The sequence below is a fragment of the Erpetoichthys calabaricus genome, chromosome 5 (genome assembly GCF_900747795.2).
Source record: "Erpetoichthys calabaricus chromosome 5, fErpCal1.3, whole genome shotgun sequence".
Classification (NCBI taxonomy): domain Eukaryota; kingdom Metazoa; phylum Chordata; class Cladistia; order Polypteriformes; family Polypteridae; genus Erpetoichthys; species Erpetoichthys calabaricus.
The window spans coordinates 24,530,228-24,548,573 of NC_041398.2; the positions used below are offsets into that span (position 1 = coordinate 24,530,228).

An 18,346-nucleotide genomic window follows, 5' to 3' on the forward strand; every position below is an offset into this window, starting at 1 on the left:
ACACATTTGCAAAATAAAAGATGCTGATGGAGAGGTGCAAAAGAATTTAAGGTGGGCCGGGATTATGAGTTTTTTTGTGGGCTTCAGGTATTCTAGTATTAAAAGAAATAGCCTCTCTAAAATCTCCATCCAGCACCAGAGACACTATTCAGTTCTCTAAAGTTTACACCAGATGAAAGAACTTAACTGTTTACAGCATAGCCTTGCCCTAATGTTCTATTCTTTTCTTAGCAGGTATCTGTGCAAGAACTGTAAATTTTAGCATTTCCAGAAAGCATTACATAGTTAATATAACTGTCTTCACATGATTTCTGTCTGCTTTTATCTTAATTAAATCATGCCCAAAAAACGAGCAATAATAAGACAAATTGTCATTTCTCCTACAAAGTGCAAATAATTACAGTGATAAATAGGTGCCACTAGACAATTGTGGATGAGGAGATTTCAAAATGGAAGGCGTTTGTTCTCAGATTTGCATATGAATGGGACCCATCACTGAAACAAACAAGAAGAATAACACAGCTCCAGATTACCTTACTTTACTACAGTTCTAATGCTTGTCCAGCTGTGAACTTCATCATGTGGTGTATGATACAGCATAATAGGATGTCATGAAGCACAAGTATGGCCAGCTGGCCTTGGTCATTTGAGCCGTCTGTCTCACTGTATATTATCATCAACTAAAGTCCAAACAGAAGTTTATTTTATCCAGAAAAGCTTTTAACTGGATTTTTTGTTTTCCTCTCATTGCTGGTCAGGAGAAGAAATGTTGATTTGATGTTTACAAAGTGTCCAGGATCCATCTTCATCACTCATCTACCATGTTTAACTGCTTTTATGAGGTTCTTGTTGAGAGAAACTGTGTTTGATTTCCACCAGATGTAATGCAGTGTGTGTGTGTGTGTGTGTGTGTGTGTGTGTGTGTGTGCGTGTGTGTGTGGCTTGTTCTTATAAGCTGTATTGCAATATTCTTTTTTGAGTGATGGGACTCTCTCCTGGTTACCATTCAATGGAAGCCACACCAATTTTTCCTAGTGTGAGAGTAACATTTACTATTTTTCTACAGGACAGTATTATCTTTAAATTTTTAGCATTTTTATAAATTTGTATACAGCAGCATACACCCTGTTTTTTCAGTGAATATTTTAGCTCTCCATCTCTTGGGAAGACTGTCACAAATTATCTTTGTTTCTTAAGGCCTTTTAACTCTTCCCAGACTGATAAGCAGCAAAGGTTGATTGTCTGAGATAATTCCAGCTGTCTTTTGTCCATAGAATGTTGTTACTATGAACGTGAATCCATTATGCATTTCTAAAGATTTTTTAGTGCACTTTTATAGTGCACTCAGAAATCATTCAGGCCCCATCACTTTTTGCACATTTTGTTAGGGTGCAGTCTTGTGCTAAATCATTTAAATTAATTTTTCCCCACCTTAAGCAACTCTCAATAACCCAACATGACAAACCATAAAAAAGGATTTTAGATTTTCTTGAAAATGCTATGACATTTGAAATTTAGTTCAAGCACATCCTATTCTATTGATCATCATTGATAGGTTTCCACACCTTGTTTGGAGTCCACCTGTGGTCAATTAAATTGATTAGACAGAATCGGAAAAGGCACACACCTGTCTGTAGAAGACCACATGGCTGAGAGTGTCTATCAGAGCACAAAACAACCCATGAAGTCAAAGAAACTGCCTGCAGGGCTAAGAGACAGGATTAGTTTAAGGTACAGCTATGGGGAAATCAAAAAAAAAAAAAAACACTCCTGCAGCATTGAAGATTCCCACCAGTTCAGTGACCTCCATAATTCTTACATGGATGAATTTTGGTACAACTATGACTCCTAGAGCTGGCCAAACTGAACAATCGGGGAGAAGGGCCTTGGTAAGAAAGCTGTTCAGGAACTTGATGGTAATTCTGGCCGTGCTCCAGGAAATCTGTATGGAGATGGGAGAAATTTGCAGAAGGACAAACATCACTGCAACACTCCACCCATCTGGGTTTCATGCAGTGTGACCAGATGGAAGTCGCTTATTTTTTAAAGACACTTGACATCTTGGTGTAATTTTCAAAAAGGGCAACTAAGGGACCCTCAGACTGTGAGAAACAAGGGCCTCTGGACTGATGAAACCAAGACTGAACTCCAAGACTGACACCATTCATCACCTGTGCAATACCTTTACAATGGTGAAGCCTGGTGGTGGCAGCATCATGCTGTGGGGATGTTCTTCAGTGGCATGGGGCTGGAAGAGCAAACGTTGTATGGATTAAAGTACAGAGATCTCCTTAATGAAAACCAGCTCAGAACACTCTCTGCCTCAGAATGGGGTGAAGGTTTACCTTTCAAGAGAACAATGACCCTACACAAAACAAACACATAAATAATATTTTTAATAAGCAATATCAGATGCTATGTGCCGTTTCCTTAGTGTATGTTTTGGAATAAAACCTCAAAGAATAGGCAGCATACTTGGGTCTTCTTCAATAATATGAACGTTTGTAGAGGAACATTCAGAGAATATTATAACAGAAACATACCTTTCTTAAAACAGACCGAAAAGATTCACCCTAATATTAGCATTAATTTAAGATTAAATGTGAAGATATTACACATGTCATTGAAATTCTTATGTCAATTCACAATGATCTATGAAGACATAAAACAGGGTCACAGTCCATTTAGCTGTATGCGAAAAAAGCTTTCATAAGACAAAAAAGTTTTTCTTTCCTGAAGACAAACAACCATCTTTTACTGATGCAAATGTAATGTCCTTAGGCCACATGTTCCATTATTTTATTTTATTTTTTTTTTTACAAATTTTAGTACCTACAACAACAACAACAACATTTATTTATATAGCACATTTTCATACAAAAAAGTAGCTCAAAGTGCTTTACATAGTGAAGAAAAGAAAAATAAAGGACAAAATAAGAAATTAAAATAAGACAACATTAGTTAACATAGAATAAGAGTAAGGTCCGATGGCCAGGGAGGACAGAAAAAACAAAAAAAAAACTCCAGACGGCTGGAGAAAAAAAAAAAATCTGTAGGGGTTCCAGGCCACGAGACCACCCAGTCCCCTCTGGGCATTCTACCTAACATAAATGAAATAGTCCTCTTTGTAGTTAGGGTTCTCACGGAAGGACTTGATGATGATGGTCATCCAGACTTCTGGCTTTTAATCCATCACTGTTGGAACATCATGGTGCTTTGAGTAGATGGTGGTCCAGAAAAAGAAACAGAAGAGAGTAGGGGTTAGTACAGATTTTAGAGCCACCATGAATAGGTACAGTATTATAATGAATTGGATATACAGAGTATCAGGATTAAATTAAAGTGAAGTTATGAGAAGGCCATGTTAAAGTAATGTGTTTTCAGCAGTGTTTTAAAGTGCTCCACTGTATTAGCCTGGCGAATTCCTATTGGCAGGCTATTCCAGATTTTAGGTGCATAACAGCAGAAGGCCGCCTCACCACTTCTTTTAAGTTTTGCTCTTGGAATTCTAAGGAGACACTCAGTTGAAGATCTAAGGTTACTAGATGAATAATAGGTTTGATATGACACCAGCATTTAGAATTGATGGAGTACATACTTTTTACTTTTGTATTATATAATTATGCATATTACTGCTGCTGTATTAAAAATTTGAACATGTACAAAAGCACTGAGCCTGTGCTTAAAGAAGATGGATGTACCATCTGAGGAAAACCTGATTTGAGAAAAAAGAGAGAGATGCAAAAGTTGGATTAAATAAAATTAAGTCAAGGGATTTGTTCACCCTCCTTCTAAAAGTTTTATTTTAGAAGGAACATTTAGAAGGAGTAGATGGGAAAAAAGCTAAGCAATTTTAATGTTTCATTTTTCAGATTTCACCCACTATAAAGAGATGACAAAGAACCTTAGCACTCTCCAGTTCCAGTTTGAGCAGCTCAATAAAATAGTAAGACCACTGGATAAATTCTGTCCTTTAAGAGAACCTCCAGCACTGGGTAGGTAATCTTCTTCTTCATTTTCTTTCAGCTGCTCCCGTTAGGGGTTGCCACAGCGGATCATGTTATTCCATATCTTCCTGTCCTTTCCATCTTGCTCTGTCACACCCATCACCTGCATGTCCTCTCTCACCACATTCATAAACCTTCGCTTAGGCCTTCCTCTTTTTAGCATCCTTCTCCCAATATACTCAGCATCTCTCCTCTGCACATCCAAACCAATGCAATCGCGCCTCTCTGACTTTGTCTCCCAACCGTCCCACCTGAGCTGACCCTCTAATGTCCTCATTTCTAATCCTGTCCATCCTTGTTACACCCAATGCAAATCTTAGCATCTTTAACTCTGCTACATCCAGCTCTGTCTCCTGCTTTCTGGTCAGCGCCACCGTCTCCAACCCATATAACATAGCTGGTCTCACTACCGTCCTGTAGACCTTCACTTTCGCTCTTGCTGAGAACCGTCTGTCACAAATCACTCCTGACACTCTTCTACACCCTTTCCACCCTGCCTGCACGCTCTTTTCACATCTCTTCCACAATCCCCGTTACTCTGTACTGTTGCTCCTATACTGTACTGTTGTAGGCCATATCCACAGGAACTTGAATCTGTTTCATACAATCTAATTTCTTTCTGGAGCAAATAAAGATCTATCTATCTATCTATCTATCTATCTATCTATCTATCTATCTATCTATCTATCTATCTATCTATCTATCTATCTATCTATCTATCTATCTATCTATCTATCTATCTATCTATCTATCTATCTATCTATCTGAAATCATTGTTCCATTTACTCTGCAATGGGCAGGTGGTATACTAAACAGAAACTTTAGACAGTATCATTATCAAATTCTGGGCAATTTGTTTTCTTTAATCAGTTGCAATTCCAATATAAACAAGGACTGGATATATTAGAACATTCTTCTTTGTCATTCTTCAAGAATTCAACATTAATTTGTCCAGTAGATCAGCTGTATGACCCCCCTGCCCAGTGCATTTCAGTATTGAGTTGTGTCCATAGGCCACTGGATGCTGAGCTTTGTGGCCACCTTTACTTTCTCTATCTTCTTTCCTTTTCAGTTAAGATGTGTTCTGTGTGTCCACACAACTGGCTTCTGTTTGACTCCAAGTGTTATTTGTTCTCCACTGATAAACAGAATTGGTATGACAGTCAGGATACCTGCACCTCAGAGGGGGGACACTTGGTGATTATTGAGACTAAGGAGGAGCAGGTAAGGACTTCATTGTGGTGAGGGGCATATGAAAGGATGCTGAGAAGGAACTGAGGAGATGTGAAGAGGGGATAATATGGGACTAAGGAGAAGATGAAGGGTTAGAGGAGAGAGCTAAACCAAACATGCAAGATGTTACCCCTTTGTACCAAGAAAAGTAAAGATTCAGGTAGAGGATACACTGATACAAGTGCTTGCATTTTTTTTTCTTAAGGATATTTTAACAGCTTTGCTGGAAATCAAAGGAAGTGAAGAGAAATCCTATTGGATTGGGCTAACGGATGAAATAAAAGAAGGCCACTTTGTCTGGGTAGATAACAAACCTCTGGACCCACAAAAAGCGTAAGAAAGTGAATTTACAACAGAAGTCAGACTTATATGATTTATTTAACCTTTATGTTGTTTCCTTTTGTTTATTTTTTACACTCTTTATAATATTTATTTGTTGTTCATTATTTTATTCATTACTTTTGTCACTTTTTCATGTAACCTTTTTCATTAACCTCCTTAACATTATGTTTACTCCAAAAAATGAATGAAAAATGTTGAATTTTTTTCAATAAGAAAAAACATTATTACATGTAACAGAAACATGTAAGTACTCAAATGTCAATATAAATACAGTAGGAAATGTTTGTCTAGTGTCCGCTGCTGTAGTGATGTAGATTCAGTACACATTCTTCACATGAAGGTCAAAAGTGGAGAGACCGACATCACAATCAGAACAGTTCAAATGTGTTTAATTTTGCATTTTTGCTATAATGTTTCTTCAGTTGCTTGCGCATGAGAAGGTAGAATGTCAGGGCCTGATTTACACGGTCGATGTGCCAGTTGTGTTATTGTAGGCTACCACAGGGCAAGGCTTTGTGACTTTCACATTTCCCCTGACAGTTGCTGCATTGTAAATAGTGATTAGGGGGCTTATATCATGCATACATGCATACGCACTTGCTTATACCACGATGAACCTTCACACGACCCAAGTCACAAGGCTTATCACGGTGGTTTGGTTATACAGTGCCATACGTATGTATCAGATTCATTATCCATGTCAGTGTCTGATGACCAGTTCAACAAAACTAAGTGTGTAATCCCAGGACATAATCCAAAAACAGAGCTAAACATTCAAAAACCAGATAATCAAAAAGTAACACATAAGAGGGAGATATGAAAGATGAGCTGACACACAAAAAATATAAATTAATGTTCCAGGGCTAGCACATACACTATATTGCCAAAAGTTTTGGGACACCCCTCCAAATCATTGAATTCAGGTGTTCCAATCACTTCCATGACGACAGGTGTATAAACTCAAACACCTCGGCATGCAGACTGCTAGCTTCTACAAACATTTGTGAAAGAATGGGTCACTGTCAGGAGCTCAGTTAATTCAAGCTTGGTACTATGATAGGATGCCACCTGTGCAATAAGTCCATTCATGAATCTCCTCGCTACTAAATATTCCACGGTCAGCTGTTAGTGGTATTATAACAAAGTAGAAGCAATTGGGAACAACAGCAACTCCGCCACAAAGTGGTAGGCCGTATAAAATCACAGAGCGGGGACAGCGCATTCCGAAGTGTGCACAAGTCAACTTTCTGCAGTGTCAATAGCTACAGACCTCCAAAATTTCAAAGGCAGTGCATAGAGAGCTTCATGGAATGGGTTTCCATGGCTGAGTAGCTGCATTCAAGCCTTACATCACCAAGTGCAATTGAAAATGTTGGATGCAGTGGTGTAAAGAACTAGGCAGTGGAGATGTGTCCTTTGGCATGACAAATCACACTTCTCTGTTTGCAAATCCGATGGACAAGTCTGGGTTTGGCGATTGCCAGGAGAACGGTACTTGCTTGTACAGCAGTGCACAAAGCACAGTCTTTAAAGAAATGGATGAGCGAGTTTCATGTAGAGGAACTTGACTGGCCTGCACTGAGCCCTAACCTCAACCTGATACAAATGCTCTCCTGGAAGAATGGTCAAAAATTCACATAAACACACTCCTGAACCTTGTGGAAAGCCTTCCCAGAAGAGTTGAAGCATGTATGTATTAAGCCTGTGTATTAAGAACGGGATGTCATTAAAGTTCATGTGTGTGTAAAGGCAGGCATCCCAATACTTTTGACAATATCTACTCTCTATATATAAAATCCTAAACCTAAAAGTGCAACAATTTTGTGCAATGATTTTATGTGACTTTTTTGTCACACTTTAAATTGGGATTTTTTTTAAAACCTATATATATATATATATATATATATATATATGTTTGGTCTCATTCTTTTCAGAGTTTATTGAACTTTAATGCGATGTTGTTATATTTTCAGATTCTTATTCTTTTTTTAAATTACTGTATAAGCTAAAATATCATGATGGTCGAGTTATAATGACCCATTGCATACCACTTTAGTTTTCATGTGATTTTTCCTGTTATTTAAATGAGTCATTTTTTTAAAAAAGTTGCTTTATCTATAAGAATGTCAGTTAAAATGAATGGATTGTTTATTTAGTCTCTTATAAATACTTATCAAGCATAGTGGACCTCAGTTTAGTGGTACTACTCCAATCGGTAATAGAGTAAATATTTTATTCTCATTCATTATTTTTACTCCGTTAAATAATAATTAATTTTTCTTTTGCATATTTATATAATTTTGTGATTTTGGCCACAAGTTGGGTGGCCTACCAGGCTGAAGTTAATGTAGTGGCTGTAGTGGTTAATTTAGGTTATAAGAAGAAAGGTTTGGCCTTAAGTCTTAGCCTTCATTGTCAATTTTTTGAAAGAAGAATTTACATAGGCTATTGATTGACCTGCCCACACTGATTGAAACTCATTTTTGTTGTATTGTGTCTTGCTCTGTTTTCAACTTACAGCACTTTTGGAGTCTTGTGTAGTATATTGTTTGGGTGTGTGAAAAGATTAGCACATCAGAAGTTCAGCAGGCTGTGCTGGTGTAGATGTACAGTAGTGTAGTGAAGGCCTTGTGCTGTGTAGGCCGGTGACTAAACCTGAAGTTTGTTGTAAAGCATAGTCAGATGGCTGCTACTAATGTCACATCTGCTACCTTTAAGACCCTTGTACCCTGTTAATATTTTGCAGTGTTGAATAAATTTCATGAATGCAAATTTACAGTCAATAAGATTATAAAATTGTGTCCACTAGGTCTTAATCTGTCTTTGGATTTAAGATTTTAATTAAGATATATAATCCAACACTTCTGTCACCATGTCAGATATTTGACGTGTCACCGAGGGTGATGATTAATAATAGAAACATGACAGACTTGAAAGCATGAACTATACGGTTTGTTCCATTTATACTAGGGATCTCAAACTCCAGTCCTGGAGGGCCACAGTTCTAAACCTTTTCTTAATTAGAGACCAGTTTTTGATGCTAATTAACTTCTTTTGAATTAATTTTAGTTAATTTTTTTTTAGATTTGTTCCTCAGAATTGCTTAATTTCTTTCCGTAAACAAAAATGAAATGTGAAGTGTGTGAGCCAACATAAGATCAGCTAAGTGAGGGCCTCAAACTCCAACCAATTTCACTCCAACCACTTACTTAATTAGGTGCAGAGACTTTTTGTTAATTAAACCCATTCTTTAATTCCATGGCTTGTTGCTGTTCTCATTGTGCAATAGCAGATTTTTTGAAAATTGTTGATTTTTTCTTAACTTTTCTAAGATCACCATTTAAAAGTTTTGTGGACCTGAGCAGAGCAACATTCCTGAGACCTTCATGTTTCTTTATTTTCAGATATTGTATGAAGGTCACAGTTTGCTGGTCCTGTTTTGGCTTATTTTGTATTTCATTATTGTTTGGCTGCTAATTAAGGAAAAAGAAACAATTAAGGGGTCTGAGTCTTCAAGAGCAAGTCAATTAAAATGAATTCAAAAGAAGTTCATTAACAGCAAAAACAGGTCATTAATTAAGAATGGTGTTAGAATGAAAACCTGCAGTCACTGCGTCCCTCCAGGACTGGAGTTTAAGATCCCTGGTTTATGCTCATTTTTTTCTTTTTTCAAATTGTGTTTTCCTTGTGAACAAGAAAATATGTAATCATATACAGTGATTAATTTAATTTTTGTATTTTGATACTAAGAGCAATAGCATAAAATAGAATAAAGTCATCAAAGTTCAGTTAAGTCCATTTCCTAACTAAATCTCTTCTTGCTTGTCTCAAATCTTTTCAGATTCCACTGCCTCCATCTCTCCAAGTCTAAACTTGATCCTCTAATCTAAAGTCCATTTTGTATTTGTTCATGGAGCTAACACAGTCATTCATGAGTTTATCCAAATGTCTTGAAACCACAATATGTTGCTGTCTTGTGATTGCCCTTTTCACCATTACCACCCAGTTATTAAAATGTTTCATAAATCTTTATCTTATTTCTTCTCCATCATGTGGACTATAAATTTTAATTCTACCCTCTTGAACATCACTGTCACAATTCTTAAGGGAGTTAAGGTGGAAGTCAGCTTTGTGTAAGGAGTGGTATTAGTCCCTATTTATTATTTACTGAAGACACAAACACTAAGGAGTTGAGGCCCTGAAGTCTGATCATACAGTTCTGGTGTCACTTTATTCACAGATCTTTTGATTCGGACTCAATGCTGCCCCCAAGTGTTCACACCATTGGTTGATGCGATTACTGTTGTGTTTTTGGATGCTGTAGTTTGGGATGTACATGCCAAGAGTGGTCTGTGTTTCAGTCAATAGTTAAGAGGCATATCCACCTACAGGGTGTCATCATGTACGCTTACCTACCTACCGTACATACCTCCTCGTGACAGGATTTGGAAACACAAGAGTCATCCATCAGACTTTGCTGGTTTATCTTTTCTGGAGTGGCAGAATATAAACTTCAAAATGAATAAACGGCTCTGAGTTTTTAATGTAATGTAACATCAGTGTGCCACTTGAGAGCCAAATGCAGAGATGGATGACTCCGGTATAAAAACTCAGTTCATAATTGTACAAGTTCATTTGAGTACTTCTCTTTATTACATGGGGTTGTAATATTTAAATGGGTACAGACATCTCAAAACACAAATATAGAAAAGGATACAAAGATAAACATCCCATAGCAAGGGTCTGAATTGTACCCCCGCCCTTTACCACTTGGCCATGTCAATGAGCGTGCACAAGCACATTCTTCGAATACAGATGAATTCACTTCTATTCTTACAGTGCTGATAAAATTTCTACATACTGAGTATTTGTGTCATGCATATTACAAATGAGATGATACTTCCAGTCTGATTCTATAATAATAGCTTTATTATTCCTGCAGGTTTTGGGGTAAAAGACAAAATGATAATGGGACTGAGCCAGACCACTGGACTGATGAACTGAACAATCCCTTTGGACAGAACTGTGTGTGTCTGCAGAAAAAAAAGCCCTCCAGTGGCTGGTATGGTTTAAACTGTGAAAACCAAAAGAAAAGAATCTGTGAGGCAGCCGCATCAACTTTTCCAAGCCGTATATAAATTGTAAACAAGAGTAGTTGAGTAGTCGGCTTAATGCTTCAATCCAATGGTTTCTCTGAAGTGACGAACAGCAGAATTCCCTTTGCATGGGGAAGTTTCTGTAACAATATTGAAAACGGCATGACCAAAGATCATTTAACCTCAAATGCTTACTTTCTTTAGTTATAATGCAAGCCAAAAAATAACTGGAACTCAATTGGCATCTTAAAAAAAGAGTGGAAATCCATCATACGTAGAATATTACATTTATTTAAAACTGTCCGAAAAGTACCCAAGGCAAGACTCAGCCTACCAGCACTGCCATCTAGCTCCAGCAGCCATTAACTTTAGAAATGTACTACAATAACATCACTGTGGACAAAATGTTTTGCAAACTTTTCAGACAGCCTCAGTGTCACAATCACTCTAAATCCATTAATGGTGATACTTGATGGGCTCCCAGATGGCATTGACATGCATAAGGATTGTCACAGCCTTCACCACACTATTAGTACACAGATTTACTTTGCTCATCTGGAAGAATCCCAACCCACCTTGCATAACTCAGTGTTCTGAATTATCTAAAGTTAGAAAAAGTCAAATTCTCTCTTAGAGGGTATGTCTGAAAATTTTAAAGGATGCCAAGAATTTATTAAAATTATGTTAGAATAAGCGTGTTGGGCCTGTGATTAACTTTATTGTTATTGCTTTTTCTCTTTCCCGGTGTCTCTCTTCTCTTTATCTTTCTTTTGGGTGGGGGGTTCAGTCTTGTTTTACTTTATTTTGCTTAGGATTTGTTCTTCTTCTTTGCATTTCAATTGTTTCTGTATCTGTAAATGGCTGTTTTGTTATCCTAAATTAAAAAAAAAATGGAACAACTGGGATTTATTTTTAAAGAAGAGCTGTCTAGGATTCAATTTACTAAAATAAAACATTCCAAAGATAAAATATTTGGTTTAAATTGATTTTGTAAATGTGTGATTTTGCACACAGAAATCGGTTGGTTATATGAGTATACTTTGTGATCAAGTTGTGTCTCCCATCAGGTTGTGTCTCCCAGCCGATAAAGAGAGTTACACATTTTATTTTAACCTGACTCAAGACAGACCCAACTAGTTAACCAGAAGAACGGATCAGCCAATCATAATTTCATGGTTTAGTACTGGGCTCACCTGCTGTTAATAATTCATGCCCTGAGGTGAAGATAGATGAGTGTCTGTTAAAGATGCATATTTATGCAAACAGAATTATGAAATATTACCAAGGAAAAATAATCCTAAGGGGGATTTAAGGTGTCAGAATAATGGATCAAAATCTTTTAAATATCAAATAATGTTGTAAGGGTAAAAATACATCCATCCATCCATCCATCCATTTTCCAACCCGCTGAATCCAAACACAGGGTCACGGGGGTCTGCTGGAGCCAATCCCAGCCAACACAGGGCACAAGGCAGGAACCAGTCCCAGGCAGGATGCCAGCCCACTGCAGGGTAAAAATGCAATTTGTTTCTAAAAGCTCAGACATAGAAAATTTAAGAGTTTATTTGCTGTTGTCCAAACTAGCAGCCAGATCAGTCAGTCAGTCAAAGGAAGTCTCTGTTTAGCTGAGCAACAGTGACCCAAGTTCAGTCCCCACTGCCAATGATGTCTCAGGGTTGATGTATAGCACTCAGGTTTAAAGGGTCAACACCTTAGTGAACTCCTGAGCAGAGGCACAAAACAACAGAACACTTGTAAACAGGTGTGATAGGGGAAAAAAAACAGCCTGTCTGATAATAAGTTAAAAACACTACATACATTGTGCCAGGCCGGGCTGCCAACAGAATGGAATGACCAGAGGAGGGAGCATCGGTGAGGCAATACCTCCCCTGTGATGCTAGAGGGCAGCCCTCCTGGGCAGCTGTGGCACCATGGATTCCTGAAGGGCATGCTGGGAGCTGAAGTTTGGTACAGCCCTGTTGGGTTCCATGGGGCCCACCAGGGGGAGCTGCAGAGTCCTATAGTGGACTTCCACCACACCTGGGAGTGTTTTCAGGTAATACAGATAAGCCACCTGGAACACTCCCAGGACCTGAACAAAAGATGCTGCCAGAGTTGGCAGGATGTGGACGGAGCTGGCCTGAGAGAAAGTGGAGGTGGAAAAACGGAACGAGAGAGGAAGAGAAGAGAATAAAAGAAAAGTTATATTGTGCTTCAGTATTGTGCTGTGGGGAGCAGAGAAAAGCGCTCCCCAGCTTTAAATAAATATGTGTGCTGGACTGGAACTTGTGTCTGCCTGTCTGTGTAAGGTTAGAGCGACGGTACACTCCCCGGTTGTCCACAACATATATAAGAAAGTCTTATACAGTTGTTAATGTGGGTGGCTATTGTTTAGCCTTATGACGTGCAGATACTGAGTTTTTGTTTAGACTAGAGGTGTGCTGCTACCTTCATTTGTTATCATTTTTGGTTTGACGTGTATAACTCACACTCTCCAGAGCACTAATAATGTAGCCTATATAATCTGTCTGGCTATATTGGAACCTTGTAATTGTTCTTGTAGCTCTTTGGAGTTGTTGTTTGTGTGAGCAGTGATGAAGTGAGTGAAATATATGAATGTTCATCCTAATAACACTGAAGAACAGCATTAGTATACATGAAAAACAACATACTATCCTGTGTTGGTTTCAGGAGAATCTCGTCACCCACTGTGATATAGTGGGTTCACAGCTTAGGATAACAGCCCAATTTTTAAATAATCGCTGCACTTGCGGCTTAAAGAGGGGGCGTGGTAGTGTGACCGGAGGGGTTCCTGGACGATGCGTGAGGTGGTGTTTCCTTGCTAATGTGCACAGATGAGGAATCGTCCGCATCTGTAATTGAAGCTGGGGGCTGCTAATTGCCACACCTAAGCCACGTCCCGATAATAAATAGGAAAAGCGGAAGGAAAAAAAAGAATGGAAAAGGAAAGGAACAGATGGGGCGCAAGAGCACAGCATTGGGGAAAGAGAGTGGACAAGCCAGCCCGCTGTGAAAGAAAGAGGTCAGTGCGGTCAGGGGTACCAGATGGAGCAAGTGATTGGTGCTTGTGGGACAGGATTGTACCCACTGAGTTAATAGAAGTGTGGGTATGATCGGGGAAAAGTCCACCCTAAGGATATGAAGGATGACTTCGAGTGCAAGAAGGAAGACGGGAGGACAAATGACCCCAAGCGACCAGGCAGATGCCTGCGAAGGCAGCCATGACGGGGGTCGGTAGAATGAGAACCGTGGTGGCTGAAGTCTCTCCCATTGAATAGACCTTGAGTGAGCTGGAGAGACTGGGAAGGAGCAGAGCTTGGCTGGTGTGACCCCAATGTCATTAGAAGGATTTTAATCTCGTTTTAGCTTTGTTTTAATGCCTGGGATTTTTACCTTTTTAATGGACTATTTTTTTTATTCAAATACGTTTGAAGCACTGCACTATTTATTTGAACATTTTGTTTTGACCGTTTTTAAATAAAAGCACTCTTGCACTTTTTTTGCACCATCCCCTTGCTTCGTGATGTCTTCACTGATCAGCTCATCTGGTTACATTATGAGGAAGAAAATTTAATACATACAGGCACCCCCCCCACTGGAATGCCCCGATTTAAGCAATAAAACTCAGGCAGGAGAAAGCGTCAATCGTTATTCTTTATCTCAATCTTCGAAGAGGTAACAAGTGTATTACATGTTAGCCACATGCTAGTCACATTGCTACAAAGGAAAAAATGTTCCTCAGCGCTATATTTATATAATTCATTGATTAGGTCACTTTTCTTTAAAAGGAATACATTACAAATTCAGAAAACGTTTAACATGATTGGTTACACCTAGTCGCTAACAGGACATGGCAGAATTTGATTGATAGTCCTGTTTGTTTAGGATGTACGTGACTTTTTAGATGTATGTTTTTTTATTTTTATTTTTTGGGAGCTGTGTGATCGCTTAAAAGGAAGGAGAAAAAGAACAATGGCCTATATATATATATATATATATATATATATATATATATATATATAAATATATTATGATCCAGCTTGGTACAAGACAGCACTTCTCTTAAGGGGTTATGTAAAAGACAAGAAACACATTTTATCATAGTGAATAATAAAATAATAGCATCAGCTTTTAGGCATAAGTTCAGAAGGATATGAGACTCAGACACATGCCAGGTACACACTGGAGCAGGGTTCAAATTTAACTCTTACACTCCTACCTTTGAACCGAAACGGTTCACTTTTCTTATATATCATCAATATCAGTAATATGAAAAAGAAAAGCTTCAGAATCATTAAGATCATTCAGAGAAGGGACAGTTGGATTTATAGGGGAGACTCAAAGGACCATATTATTTATCATAATGTTGGACATCATTATTGACACCGCATTACTAAGGATAGGGAGACAGCAATTTGTTCTTAAAAGCAGCACGGTTCTATTCATCACCAAGTATTGTTAGTCCAGGTGGGATGTTTTAATTGCCATGGCCAGTTCTCTGTTCGCGCCATGCACCGGGTCGAATTCGGACCACGGTCACAGCATACAAGTCCATAGGATGGTGCATATCATGCACACAATGATTACTGCCTTTATCTTCATGTTAACCTTCCCAAACAGATCATCTTACAGTGGGACAGGTGAATCCAGGAATTGGTGTCTTTTACCTTTACAACATGAAGGGTAACCGGAAGGACTTAGTGTGGACCTCACCAGCAGGGTTGGTGTCAGTGCTTTCGCTGAGTATCTCAGATCAGAACCCAATCACCAAGGTGGATTCTCTCATCTGTAGCCTTGATGGAGAGGGCCACACCCCAGGACTCTTTTAGTTGGGAGTGCATGCCTTTCAGTGTTCTTTGGAAGCCTTCAGTCCTTTTCCTATGTTATGTTTCATGCACACCACACACTTCTGACAGCACGCTGCAGCATAAAGCGAGAACTCTGGAATCCTCCAAAAGCTCTCCACATGTGGCACCATTTTCTCTTCATCAGCATAATTTAATCCAGGAGCAATCTTTGCAAAGCCTAGAAAAGAAAACTTGGGCAGAAAAGGTTTGTTAGTCTGTAGGTGGCGCCATATGCCATCATCATCCTTCTTATTTCCAAGTCCGAACATCTGTGGGTGTTGCACTGGTCTGTAAATAAAAAACTTCGGTCACTGGCGCAGCAGGCTCAGCGGTTGCAGCAGGCGCGTTGGGCCTCCGAGTGGCATCTTTGGCCCAATAATACTGCGGCACACCACATCTCGATTATTCAAATATATCTGGCACTTTATTACAGTCATTTGGGTAGGCTCCATAATCAGTATTGTGCTGAATTGGATAGCCAGTACTGGTCTTGTAACCTCACATTTTCCAAAAAATCCATGATTATGACATAGCGCGAGCCTGTGTTAATAGTTACATCTCCACCCTTATGCAATTGACACGCACGTGTCAATGCAAAGGTTTAGAAGCCTGTGCAGACCATTTGGCAGTAGAGGCATAGTTTCTAATTACGATATAAATTAAGCTCCACATTCCCTTTTTTTCGTTTATCTATTTATTATTTTAACCTCCCTTTTGTACAGCATATCTTAATATAGAACATCGCCTAGACTGAAAGCCAGTGCTCAATACCACTTTCCTTATTTTCCTAGAGAATGTCTCGTTTTACTTTAAATTTAATTTGCAATTGCTAGAATAACCTTTTTTTTTACTTATAAAGAAGGCAGTATACACATTATTTTTAAAACTTCTTTTTTTTTCATTACACTTAATCATATTTTCCACTTGAATTCAGAGATCTCTCAGTTTGAACAATACATATACAATATATATACTGTGCATCCGGAAAGTATTCACAGCGCATCACTTTTTCCACATTTTGTCATGTTACAGCCTTATTCCAAAATGGATTAAATTCATTTTTTTCCTCAGAGTTCTACACACAACACCCCATAATGACAACGTGAAAAAAGTTTACTTGAGATTTTTGCAAATTTATTAAAATGAAAAAAAATTGAGAAAGCACATGTACATAAGTATTCACAGCCTTTGCCATGAAGCTCAAAATTGAGCTGAGGTGCATCCAGTTTCCCCTGATCATCCTTGAGATGTTTCTGCAGCTTCATTGGAGTCCACCTGTGGTAAATTCAGTTGGTTGGACATGATTTGGAAAGGCACACACCTGTCTATATAAGGTCCCACAGTTGACAGTTCATGTCAGAGCACAAACCAAGCATGAAGTCAAAAGAATTGTCTGTAGACCTCTGAGACAGGATTGTCTCAAGTAACAAATCTGGGGAAGGTTACAGAAAAATGTCTGCTGCTTTGAAGGTCCCAATGAGCACAGTGGCCTCCATCATCCGTAAGTGGAAGAAGTTCGAAACCACCAGGACTCTTCCTAGAGCTGGCCAGCCATCTAAACTGAGCGATCAGGGGAGAAGGGCCTTAGTCAGGGAGGTGACCAAGAACCCGATGGTCACTTGGTCAGAGGTCCTCTGTGGAGAGAGGAGAACCTTCCAGAAGGACAACCATCTCTGCAGCAATCCACCAATCAGGCCTGTATGGTAGAGTGGCCAGACGGAAGCCACTCCTTAGTAAAAGGCACATGGCAGCCTGCCTGGAGTTTGCCAAAAGGCACCTGAAGGACTCTCAGACCATGAGAAAGAAAATTCTCTGGTCTGATGAGACAAAGATTGAACTCTTTGGTGTGAATGCCAGGCGTCACGTTTGGAGGAAACCAGGCACCGCTCATCACCAGGCCAATACCATCCCTACAGTGAAGCATGGTGGTGGCAGCATCATGCTGTGGGGATGTTTTTCAGCGGCAGGGACAGGGAGACTAGTCAGGATAAAGGGAAAGATGACTGCAGCAATGTACAGAGACATCCTGGATGAAAACCTGCTCCAGAGCGCTCTTGACCTCAGACTGGGACGACGGTTCATCTTTCAGCAGGACAACGACCCTAAGCACACAGCCAAGATATCAAAGGAGTGGCTTCAGGACAACTCTGTGAATGTCCTTGAGTGGCCCATCCAGAGCCAAGACTTGAATCTGATTGAACATCTCTGGAGAGATCTTAAAATGGCTGTGCACCGACGCTTCCCATCCAACCTGATGGAGCTTGAGAGGTGCTGCAAAGAGGAATGGGCGAAACTGGCCAAGGATAGGTGTGCCAAGCTTGTGGCATCATATTCAACAAGACTTGAGGCTGTAATTGCTGCCAAAGGTGCATCGACAAAGTATTGAGCAAAGGCTGTGAATACTTATGTACATGGGATTTCTCAATTTTTTTATTTTTAATAAATTTGCAAAAACCTCAAGTAAACTTTTTTCACGTTGTCATTATGGGTGTTGTGTGTAGAATTCTGAAGAAAAAAATGAATTTAATCCATTGTGGAATAAGGCTGTAACATAACAAAATGTGGAAAAAGTGATGTGCTGTGAATACTTTCCGGATGCACTGTACATTTCCAAACTCAGTCAAATGTTGTTTTAATACACTGCAGTCACAAAAACCTCTTCAACATAATGGAAAACGTACTCAAAGGCAGTTAAACTGTTGCAATTTAAAGCACTCACATCTCACTCCACACAGAAAGCATATAAGCCCAAGCATTCATTTCCTGTTGTTGAGCAGCAGTGCTAATCACTGCGTCACCA

At 39.1% G+C, this 18,346-nt stretch overlaps 1 protein-coding gene across 2 annotated transcripts in view; it reads left to right on the forward strand.

The window, feature by feature from the left end:
* LOC114643594 (low affinity immunoglobulin epsilon Fc receptor-like) overlaps window positions 1-11,574 on the forward strand; it is a 346,195-nt gene extending 334,621 nt beyond the window's left edge. For both annotated transcript variants that reach the window (XM_051927563.1, XM_051927564.1), the window contains exon 9: window positions 10,525-11,574. In XM_051927563.1, coding sequence (XP_051783523.1) covers window positions 10,525-10,720 — 196 coding nt within the window. In that variant the 3' untranslated portion in view covers window positions 10,721-11,574. The remainder of the gene's footprint in view (window positions 1-10,524) is intronic.
* Window positions 11,575-18,346: the final 6,772 nt, after the last annotated feature.